A 12473-nucleotide genomic window follows, 5' to 3' on the forward strand; every position below is an offset into this window, starting at 1 on the left:
AGATAAAAACATATTTGCAATACATCATTAAAAACAGTAGTCAGATAAATGTGTAAAAGAGCATACAGCAGCAGCTGGATCCAGGCCTGTAACCAGGTGATAAAAAGGAATTAAAAGATGTTAAAATGATGTTAAAAAGGCCAGGAACTCAGAAGTCTTGTCTAAACAGAAGAGTCTTCAGGCCTCGCCAGAAAGTTTCAAGAGAGGGAGCAGTTCTTAAGTCAAGGGGGACGGAATTCCATAGGTGCCACTACTGAGAAGGCCATATCTCTTGTTGCCGCCCCATGTACCTCCCTGGGCGGCGGCACTTGTAAAAAGGCCTTCTCTGATGACCTAACAGGACAAGCCAGACTGTATGGGAGTAAGCGATCACTAAGATACCCTGGCCCAGAGCAGTATAGGGCTTTAAAGTTCAAAACCAGCACCTTGAATTGGGCCCGGAAACGAATGGGCAGCAAGTGCAGCCACTGGAGAAGTGGACTGTCAGAGTCAAACCATCTACCTCCAGTAACTAGCCGGGCCGCCACATTCTGCACTAGTTGCAGTTCCCGAATCATCTTCAAGGGCAGCCCCACACACAGCGCGTTACAATGATTTGTATAACAATAAATAACAATATTTGCGCATCCTTTGCAATATATGGACTTATAGAGCCAGCCACAAGCTCAAAGACATCTGCAATCTGCAGTGAGCAAGGTATTATACAAGACCTTGAGACTGACCTAGTGCAAGATCAGAGTGTAATGGAAAGGGATGAATTCCGCCATTGCTTCCACACAGGAAACTTCATAGATGGCACAATAAAGAAGAACCAAACGGAGGCAAAACAATCTGCTGCGTTCCTTTCCTCCTGCATTTCACACCTCTAATGGCCCTTTGCACAGATTTAGCATCTGGACTGGACATAAACCAGAAAGCCTCTGAGTGCAGCCCAAGGATCCTTGGTCCAAATGCAAGCCCTGAAGTACAGCTACTACTGCTGAATGGTGCAATTGCAGACTGCAAGCAGATAAAGGTGACTAATATGACCACATGGGCAAGGCTGAGTGGGTCTTTTTATACCATGGAATCAGTGCTGAAATATTAATCTGAACAGCCTCCTACTTGCAAATAGAACCCTAAGAAATGGGAACACACAATGAAGTGCTCCCCATCGTGAAGGATATGCCTGCAAGAGTACCCTTTTAACAGTTCAACCTAAAAAATTTTTAGAATTATATTATATATAAGATAAGAATTATATTAAGGCATGAAACAGAGAACAGCCCAATCCTATCCAGCGCCTGCATCACCAGAACACATGTACCGGTACATGCAGTGAGCTTTATGATTATCATAAAATATTATGTGCCATAGAGCACAGCCTGGCTGCCGCTGGAAATCGTTACATTGGTGGAGGGGTGGGTGGGAGATGGGCTGAACAGGGTTGCCAAGGGGAAAAACCAGGTGGCGACCAGGGCAGGGATGAGGGTGTGTCGAGAGCAGGAAGGGGGTGATTATTGGTGGAAACAGCTCTGCCAATATCCTATCCTCCTTCCAGGCCTCGAATCACCTACCAAGGTCCTCAAAGTCTAGCGCCAGCAAAACCACTGGAGCAGGTCCAAAAAGACCCACTGGGGTAGCAGAGGCTTACCCTTCATCTCCTCCAGATAAGGGAACAAATGTTCCTGTGAAGTTTTGGGGTTATCATGGAATTTTGGGGCTATGATAAGAAGCAGGCTAGCAGGAAAAAATACGAGGTCTAACAACACAGCTGGTGTTGCAGAAGGCCAGAAATAGATAAAAACAGCAAAACAGTAGGGGGGAAAAAGCAAATTTTCAAGAATATATGCTCAAGTATTATGAACTCTTACATGTTTAACCTCAAATTCAGGTGCAGAGCTGAGATGAGCAATATGACTAGCAATGCTAATGATTTTAAGGAACTGACTGGCCATCTAAAAAGTACACACTGCCTCTGAATCAGCTGGAAACATGCCACTAGCCCATGGTTACTTATGCTGTACACATCACACACTGAAACAAGCAATTTGTGGGCAGCTTCTTCTTATATAGGACAAATGCAGGGACCAATTTGCCCTAGGCGGGCATAGTGGCAAATGCTGCTGATTTCATCATTCCTTGCAAAATGGGCCCATGACTTTGTATCAGCCCAACTGACACAAGGCAGGTGCATCTTAGGAAACTGTATTTGCAGGACAAGTTATAATTGCACTGAATCATGACGGTAAGGTAGAACACTTCCTTTCCATATTGCTAGCACTTTTGAGAGCCTTTCCATTTCCACTATTCCTTTCCAACAGGCAATGGATCACTGATATTATTAGCAATATATTATTATACAGCAATATACATTTTTAAAGTAGTAAGTTGTCAAATCTCACATTAATTCCCAGCTGCTGCAGAGCCATGAAGATGACATCATTTGCTGTATTGGTGTTGGTTACAGTTAAAGTTTTTGACTGGGGAAGGAGAAGGAAAGAAATCACAAATTAATATCAAAATGACAACATTTTAAAAGTCCAAACAGTTGGACATTTATAGGACAATAGCAATTGAAAACATTAGCTAGAACCTGAGCTAATGTCAAGGTCCAGAAAATAACATAACGGGAACCAACAAGGAAAAGTGGATTTACTTGTTATATAATATTAAAAATATTTATATACCTTTTCAGCAAAAAGCCCTTCACATTTGCTTGGTGTTTTTCCAGGTCAAACTACACATTATGTTGGAGCTCTGAATTTGGAGATCTAGTTACCAGAATTTTCTTCTTGTAAAAGCAGTTAAGGGGAAGGACAATTTGGAACACGGTTACAGCAAGGGAAGGTCCAACCTTTTTACCCCATGCCACAGCCTTGATTCAAACGTATTAATACTATGAATCAACATCACCCCCCCACCCCACTATCCTTAGCTATCTGTGCCTATGTTTCTTTTTCATGGCTAAGAGATATTGGAGGAAGGGTTAATCATGGAATCAAGATCCAAATCTCGCCTACACTATCAAATCCAAATTGTCCCCCTCCCTTCAAAAAGTTTTTTTTTTCTTTATAAGAAAATTACATTGGAGGTTCTAATCAAAGAGCTCCAATGTAACACACAGTTTGGCCCTCGGTCTCCTCCATACCAGATTGTGCTTTTTTTTATTTATTTGGGGGCTCTCCCATTTCTAAGAAATTTCTTAGAAATTTTTTCCCCAAACCATGCAAGACCAAAGCTTCCAATGTGGAATCATTTTCTAGAAATATTTTCTCCACAGACACTGAGCTCTCTCACTAGCCCTGATGGGACCATCAGGGGAGGTGTATCAGACTCAGAACTTCCACACTTCAGTCTGACAATCATTCTTCAGTTCTAACTCTACTATATATGAAATTTCACTTCAATTTTTTAAAATTGGCTACAGAATTCCCAGGTCACAAAACCTTGTGCCAGTTTGCATTCCACAAAATCTCCAGAATGTCCTTCTGCCTAAGCCACTGAAACAATACACTGCCAAGAAAACTGAAGCAAAGGAGTATGAAAGCAGTCTATTTTTGCCTGAGGATATAAGTGAATGATCATAATATAAACAAAAAAATTAACATTTCCCCAAAGCAATGACATCTGGCACCCAGGAGTAGGTCAGCACATTTGCATACGGTTTGCCTTTGGCTAGAATATAATAAAATGATTTGTGCTGCAAATGCCTCCCTCTCTTGCTAACCCGAACTCTCACATCAAATAAAACAATTCCCAAAGATCTCCAGCTGCTCCACCAAAAAAGGAAGTGCAGCTTTACAGAAAGAATTTAGATCTTTAGGAAGTTTCCATCTGCCACTCTTTCACCTTGTCAGTGATATTTCTGGCACTGCTATGTTGTCTTTCAAGGATGACCAGTCCTGTGGACCCCCCACACTGTAAATGTTTTGAACCACTGCACAATTTGTGTGCATACATGACAGACAAAAGGCAGCTCTCAATACATCTCAACTGAGCTTGGTTCAGTCCAAATTACTACAACAGCCCTTTGTCGATGAACACTGTATCAGAACCCCAACTATCCTAGTTGGTTTGTTTTGTTTTTCAGAAAGGGTTAAATAAAATCTTGGGTGTCTGCCACTGACTAGTAAATGGATTTTCCATGTATTAAAGCTATGCACTGTTTCGTGGAATACCACAGATCATTGCAACAGTCATGCAAAGTCAGGACTGCGTATCCAATAGCTGTGTCACATCCTACAAATGTTTCATAAGCTGTAAGTCCTGCTTTTTATATGGCTAGTTAGAAGAAAGAAACCTGAAATAGAATCTCTGAATGCAAATGCAATCTAAAGAGAGGTATTCTTCACTATCAGTTAATTATCTTCTAAAACACCCCTAAACTTTAAGCTCAGAATAAATGTTGACCATCATACCCTTTGAATTTCTATAGCTGTTTGGCAATGAACATACATAATTGCCATGTTGACATTCTCCTAAATTCACACTGTGTCTTAGGAACACTTACATATGCACAATTTCCAATATCCTTTGCAATAATCTTCAAGGGAATGCTCTTGGGATAGTCTTTTGCTTTCTCTTCTGTGATCCGACTGTTGAAGGAAGCAGAAATGAAGCAGTTTTAAAAACAATTAATTCCAAATAATCAATGGTAGAACCATTTTATGGTGCTGATTCACTGGATGCTATAAAAAGTAGAACTTCCTTCATTGCTATGCTGGTTAAGCGGTTTGCCTTTAAGAGGCTGTTAAAATGAGAAGGACAAACCGCTTGATTATACCCTCTGAACAACTGAATTATGATTCTACAAAATAAAATCTTGCTTGACCAAAGTCTGAACAAATTTAATTATCAAAAATTATATCACTCTTCTTAATGTGACTTTACAAACTGTGACTGATTTTACTCTGGGAAAACCAAAATGAACCCCACTTTGACTAGAGAAGCTAGAAAAGGGAACTGCCCTCAGTTCAACAGGGATTGACAAGACAAAGCTTTTCATTGCCTGTTTTGTTATTATGGATCAGTACCTTTGAAGGGAAGTGTGCCACTTCTCTTTCTCTGCAACGGAACTGAAACAATAAAAACAAGTTTTACACAGTTGCAAGACAGTACAATAACATCTATTCAAGTACAAACCAACTTTGGACAATATCTTAGAGCACTGGGGTGGAGAAAAGAGGTATCAAATTAGAAGAAAAGAACCTGTAGAAACATGTGTGTCTTGGTCAATTTACGTACAATCCCAAAAGTATATAACTGCAAATAAAAGACCAGGGTGCAATTTTTGAAGCCACCATAGCTATTTGTTCTAAACGTTCTGAATTTAGAGGCTCAAAATGAGACCTTCCTAGAAATAATCTCAGTCACTACGGTTTTATGGAATGTTCATAATGTCAACTGCCCATAAATACTATCAGTACACAAGGTCTAGAGATGGATAGACCTGAGTATCACTGGTGGAAAAGGTTCCAGCAGAAAAGATGATGGGCAGCTCTACACTAGTGCTGGCTAGGCATTAGATTATGCATGTGAAAAGTATGAGAGTGGTATACAAGTGCCATGTGGTTTACTTAGCAGAATGCATATGTTAAACTTGGGGAGTGTATGAATGCTCTGAATGTGTGGTAACATTTAAGAGACTAAGGGCACAATCCTAACCAATGTTCCAGCACTGACTTAGCCGCAATGCAGCCCCCAAGGTAAGGCTACAAACATGTCCTTAGCTTGAGGTGGCCCCCTTGACTACCTCCGCACTGCAGGATGCAGTGCACACCACATTGGCACAGCTATGTCAGTGATGGAAAGTTGGTTAGGATTGCGCCCTAAAGGGTTTTCCAACCAAACAAGATGCAATACTGTGAGCTCCACAGTTGGAGCAATTTGTTTATTTCAGCCATTTTCAACCACTGTGCCATGGCACACTGGTGTGGCACGACTAGTCCCCAGGTGTGCTACGGAAATTTGGAAGAGGGTCATTTATTAGTAGGGCCATTGGAGGATGTGACAGGGCAGTGTGCCTTATCAATTATCAAAAAACTGATGGTGGGCCTTGACCATTTTAGTGTCTTGCCAGTGTGCCATGAGCTGAAAAAGGTTGAAAATCACTGGTTTATTTATTTGCTTTCTGAAAGCAATATGGCCAATATGGCTTCCCAATTTAAACTGGGCTGCAATGTGAGGTGTGTTTTAATACAGTGTCCCCCACACTGCTTCTCCAACATAAATTGTCCTCCTGAAGTTGCCATGAATTGCAAAAGACGAAATTTACAGCACAGTTTTTGTGCTCTTAGCCTGTGGCTAATTACAGCTTTTGGATGAAGAAGGAAAACGTTATTCTCTGTAAGGGAAAACAAAGGTCAGACAGAGTGTAGCACCTCATGGTTAGCTACCAACACTTCACCTGCTGCTTCACTTTCTTTGCTGACTAAACTGGAATTGAATTGGGGAGAGGTAGTCTTTGCTTCTGCTATCCAAAGTAGAAGGCCCAGAAAGAAGGGAAGCCTCCCTTCCATATTAAACAAAGAGCCCCAAGATCTGGGGGAGGGGTCCCTTTCAAACCAACCAGTAATGGAACATGGGTGGTCTGATAGTCGAGGAAACCCACACCATCCTGAATGAACTGAGATAAGGCAGATAATCTTTTATGTTGATTGTTAAAAGGATGAAAAATCAAGGGGAAATGCAAGGGATTAAAATAATGCACAGATTAACTAGGAAGAGGAAAAAAGGGGGGGACAGAAAGGTTGGTAGGGATACTAAAGGGATTAGGGAAAATAAAACAAAAACCTTGATGCAGCTTCTCTGGGTAGAAGCACTTCTTCTCAAGTGCTTCTGACACTGGACCTCAGCAAGTTCATAGAGGACAGTGTGTGACCCTGTTTTTTTATAGCTTGTGGGTGCTCACCAGGATTCATTTGTAAAATTAGATGGTGGAGGGGTATCACCTGAACTAGCAAGTTTCCTGCTTTTGGAAATCAGGTAGATTTCGTGGTTCAACAGAGTAGCTCAAACCCAAGTTCTTTGTTTCTGGTCAGCCAGGGATGAAGATGCTCAAACGACAACAAAATGGCTACCAGTTCAGGATAACTCATGCAGTACGCCGAGGCAACACAGAACCCTCTGGGTGCCAGAAGCGTCCAGACATGGAGCTTCCAAACCACATCAACTTCAGATCTTACACACTCACAAAACACCCATCCAGAAATGTACAAAGGGCACCATCTGTTCAAAATCTCAAAAGCCATGCAGAATAGAGTGCCAAATGAAGGCTGCACATAAACCATGTGTTCAGAATAAGACCAGTTTCAAGTATCTGAAGGGACAATGAAAACTGAACACATTATTCCACCAATGGAGGACAGGCTTGGAGAGCTGCAGCACATTGTCCACTGTTAACGGCACTGACCTCACTGCTTAAAATCTGGGTTGCTGAGATCCTAAGTTGAAAGTTGGCTAGGAGTGTGAGCAGTAAGCTGAGACAAAGGTTGACAAATGTCATCAGGGGCTATGACTTTAGCAGGGCACCCATCAGTTCTTATATCCTTTGCTTCTATCTCTTCATCATTCACAGACAGAGTTTCAATAGCTCCATGGATTTAAAGAGCATGTTCAAAAAAGTGTTTGTTGCTCCACAGACTTTGCTTCATGAATATTTGGACTTTATTTTAAAACGTTTTGCTTACCACATTCTTGTGAATTTAAATATTACAGAACTCTTGTAAAACGTTTTTCACATGCTCAACTTACTTTCCTGTGTACCACACCTCTGCTTACATCTACAGGGGTGCGCCAGTTTGCAATGTTCCAGCTTGCACCAGGATCGCATAACCAATGACTACGTGTGGTCACGTGGGTGTCGGAGGCACACCCCCCCAACCCACCGAAAGTGAAGGGAGTTCTGCTCCTCTCCCCTCCAGAGGGTCGTCTGAGTCTCCCAAAGGCAGTGCACATCCACACGCTGCCTCTGCAAGGCTCAGACTAAGGGAAATTGCATCTCTATCACGCAGTTTCCGGGTTCCTCCATGAAACCAGAAGTGATGTGGGAGATGCAACTTCGCTCAGTCTGAGCCTTGCAAAGGCAGCGCTCGGGCGTGCGCTGCCTCTGGGAGGCTCAGACAACCCTCTGGAGGGAAGGGGAGTGGAGCATCCCCTCCCCTGCGGAGGGTCTGGATTGCGTCAAGCGCTGCTTGACAACAAGGATTGCGCCCTGTTGTTAAATGGCGCATGACTGTAATCCTAAAATCTCTTTTGACAAAGACGTAGTATTTAAAATGGAGACTGCTTCAGAGTTTGACGGAAGACAAGGAAGCGCACCCATTAAATATTTTTCTTCATCAACCCAGAAGTTCAAATATTAAGGAGCTCAGCAAGACTGCTCTGGAGTAAATGGTTGTAGACTGCAGTTTTACAGCCCAATCCTAAATAACTCCCCACATGGAGATGCCTCCATGGCCTCCACTATATCTCATGAGGGAGTTTTGACTGCTGGAAGTCTGTGTTGATCCTTGAAGGCAGATCAGGCTCAAGAAGGGGGTTATGATTAGGCAGGTGCCACCATTGTCAAAACCACCCAGTCCCTGGCCCAATCTTCCCCATCTCTTCCCCATCTGCCTACCCCCTCCCCGGTTGCACCCCTGGTTATTCTTGGATTCAGTTGGATGAACGTAACAAGGCAAAATATTAAGAACCTCGTATACCTGAAACAAGCCACACAGTTCGTGGTTGGCCATCCTAAAACGAAAGACCTTTCTGGGTTAGTACTACCCTCACAGACTTCCTCCATGCAAGAAGCTGTCCATATTTCACAGAGGTGTGCTTGGCTCTTCAATTTGAAATGCAGCTGAGATCTGAAATTGAGGAAGGTTTATTATTATAGTACACCACCACCAAATCGTTAGAAATATAAACTTGACAAACATTTCAATTAAATTGAAATATATAACACAATTACGCCTGCATTTGCTACAAAACAGGAGTTTACAACTGCCACAGCTCTGCAGGCAAAACGACTGAAATAACAGAAGGCTCTGTAACCTCACAATCTAAATTTGTTGGACCAAACCAGTTTCTACAGGGAAAAGAGCTGTTTCCAGTGTTGTACAGGGGCCCCCTATAACCGCGGATCCCATATTGCAGATTGATTTATCCACGGATGCGGGAGCCCCCACACGTGATTTAGACTTACTTGGGTCAGTAATTGTTCCTTAAACTAGGTCTAAGTCCAGGGCTCCACAATCCCCTCCCCCACGAGCTTGCTTAAGAACTTACCCCAGCCAAAAAAATTCCTTAAAGGAGGAGGCTGCCTCCCAGCAGCCTGGTTTTTTAAAAAAAAGAACTAGATGGAGGTTAATAGGAAGTGGTTACATTCTGTTTCCCATTAACCACTATCTAGTTACAGTACTTAGAAATGACCAGGCTGCCAGGAAGTAACCTGAAGGTTGCTATGAGCTCCTAAGTTTGTAGTGACCTAGTTTACGGAACAATTATCGGCTGGAGTAAGTCTAAATTGCACGGGGGGGGGGGGGTCGCAGTGATGGGTGTCCGTGGTTTTCAGTATCCATGGGGGGGTTCTAGAACAGAACCCCCATGGATACTGGGATACTGGGGCCTGTATAATCTAAGAAAAAAAACAACAAGTCAAAGAGCTAAATGTTATGCTAAATGCAATATAGCTTGGTGGGGTGGTCTTTTCCTTTATAAAGAGTGTGACTGGGAGGTGAGCTGCGAAAGATGACAAAATCAAGCAAGTGCATGTGTTGAAAAGGTTTAGTACTTTGTCCCGGCCATGTTTTAAATCCTGATCCTGCCACCCCCCAGCCCCGCAATGGTATTTTTGGGTAGAAAAACAATTCCAATTGGAACTCAAAGTTTTTTTTTCTTTAGGAGTCACAATCAGAATCGAAATCACGGCATAAGCAAAGGACTAAAGACTCTCTACTCCCCCTTCACAGTTTCACCACTATACACAGCCCCTCTACATGCTTTTTATAAAATACAGAAAAACCATACTGAACTGTTAGCATTTAGGGTAACATGTAGTTTGTCTCTCTGTGTCAACTATTATGAAAGTGGAAAGGAATGTCAACTCAAAGATCTGGCAAAATGCATTCTACAAGACATATACTTACCCAATCCCTACTCCTACTACATCAAAAGGAGCACAAAAAGATAGAGACATGACAAGGGAGTTGGCCCCTACTGGTTTTTCTGCAGTATCTCAGACCTTGCTGGGATTTGCAGCATCACCACAAAGCCTGGAAACTCATCATTTCCAATAGTGAACATATTCTGCATGAAAAGATCTAGACTGGCTTAAATGCTGGTTTTGAACTATAGTTTATATATTTGAACTATAAAGTCATGAAGAGTTTGAACCCAGAATATATGGAATGAAAGACCATTTTCTTCCTTATAAACTCGCTCTTTCATTTACATCATCTTTGGAGACCCTACTCTAGGCGCCCCCCCCTTGCTGGGGCTGGAAGGGTAGAGAATGGAGATGAGGCCTTTTATACTGAGATGCCATGAAGTCCCTTCCGAGAGATTCACTTAGCACTTACTGTCATTTGCATTGCGTTAATGACCATTTTATTTTCCAAAGTTATACTTCTTTTGGTTTGTTGCTTGCTCTTGCTTTTAATAATAGTGCTTTTTTTTTTTGCTTGAGTTTATTTTATTTTTTGAAGACTTTGAAAACTATTAAAGGAAAAAAGGGATAAACACACGCTTTATTAATTGACCTATTAATGACAGAAAAGATTCATACTCAGGCAGGCTCCATGGCTGTGCCAAAATGAATTGCAGCTTCCAGAACTCGGAACATGGGATTTGCTCACTAAGTGTCTGAACATCCAGTGGGGTTGCAAATAAATAATCTAAAAACTTCCTTGTGTACTGGAATCTTCTGAACTGAGCTTTCCGACAACTTCAGTTGAATAATACCCCCCCTTGATAAACCCCATGGATTTGGAGATTTGGAGCAGGCCTAAACATCTTGCACTCTTGTCATTCTGATAGGTTCAAGTACGGAATGTTGCACCCAAGGAGATCCTGCATTCAAAGTAGAAGTGTATCCCCCAATATGTTCATAACCTTCTCCTCTAGATAAGGGAGCAATATGAGGGTGCACATAAAGCCCCCATCTCATTCCTATCACCACCTCGGGTAGATTCCCAAAAGGCCAAGTAACGACTTGAATACGCAGTAGTGAACCATATAACATCCTTCAGAATTGGTCTAGTTTATAATATAAATGTAGGTTACATCCAGCTATTTAGATCTCAAATGTGAAAGCACTTGACCCTTATGGATTTCAGAGAACTGACCTACATTTATGAGGCTCCAATTTTTTCAAAGCTATTCACATCTAGTACATTAACAGCTGTGACTGGACACTGTGCCACAGAGGACCTGGCGCCAACCCAACCACCCACAGATGTAAGCATTGCACTGGGCACAACTCACTGGAAACACTCGCCTGTATGAACTCTATGGAAATAAAAGGGAAGTTGGACAGCTGTTCTATATAAGCTGCTCAAAACAATAAAGGGAACACTTAAACAACACATCCGAGATCTGAATGAACGAAATATTCCTATTAAATGCTTTGTTCCTGACATAGTTGAATGTGCTGACAACAAAATCACACAACAATCATCAATGGAAATCACATTTATTAACCCATGGAGGTCTGGGTTTGGTGTCATACTCAAAATTGAAGTGGAAAAACACACTACAGGCTGATCCAACATCGATGTAATGTCCATACAGCAAGTCAAAATGAGGCTCAGTAGTGTGTGTGGCCTCCACGTGCCTGTATGACCTCCCTACAATGCCTGGGCATGCTCCTGATGAGGTGGCGGATAGTCTCCTGAGGGATCGCCTCCCAGACCTGGACTAAAGCATCCGCCAACTCCTGGACAGTCTGTGGTGCAACGTGGCGCTGGTGGATGGAGCGAGACATGATGTCCCAGATGTGCTCAATTGGATTCAGGTCTGGGGAACGGGCGGGCCAGTCCATAGCATCAATGCCTTCATCTTGCAGGAACTGCTGACACACTCCAGACACATGAGGTTTAGCATTGTCTTGCATTAGGAGGAACCCAGGGCCAACCGCACCAGCATATGGTCTCACAAGGGGTCTGAGGATCTCATCTCAGTACCTAATGGCAGTCAGGCTACCTCTGGCGAGCACATGGAGGGCTGTGCGGCCCCCCAAAGAAATGCCACCCCACACCATTACTGACCCACTGCCAAACCGGTCATGCTGGAGGATGTTGCAGGCAGCAGAACGTTCTCCCTGGCGTCTCCAGACACTGTCACGTCTGTCACATGTGCTCAATGTGAACCTGCTTTCATCTGTGAAGAGCACAGGGCGCCAGTGGCGAGGTTGCCAATCTTGGTGTTCTCTGGCAAATACCAAACGTCCTGCACGGTGTCGGGCTGTCAGCACAACCCCCACCTGTGGAGGTCGGGCCCTCATACCA

General features: G+C 42.9%; 1 protein-coding gene across 1 annotated transcript in view; it reads right to left on the minus strand.

Annotated features, from left to right (window-relative positions):
- The window catches only part of ARHGAP20 (Rho GTPase activating protein 20), a 97660-nt gene that overhangs the window by 22794 nt on the left and 62393 nt on the right, over nt 1-12473 (minus strand). Inside the window, exons 4-7 of the mRNA XM_066621614.1 lie at nt 8685-8834; nt 5016-5057; nt 4493-4577; nt 2385-2462 (exon numbers count right to left, since the gene is read on the minus strand). Of these exons, the coding sequence (XP_066477711.1) occupies nt 2385-2462; nt 4493-4577; nt 5016-5057; nt 8685-8834 (355 nt within the window). The remainder of the gene's footprint in view (nt 1-2384; nt 2463-4492; nt 4578-5015; nt 5058-8684; nt 8835-12473) is intronic.

This window comes from Tiliqua scincoides, chromosome 3 (assembly GCF_035046505.1).
Source record: "Tiliqua scincoides isolate rTilSci1 chromosome 3, rTilSci1.hap2, whole genome shotgun sequence".
Classification (NCBI taxonomy): Eukaryota; Metazoa; Chordata; class Lepidosauria; order Squamata; family Scincidae; genus Tiliqua; species Tiliqua scincoides.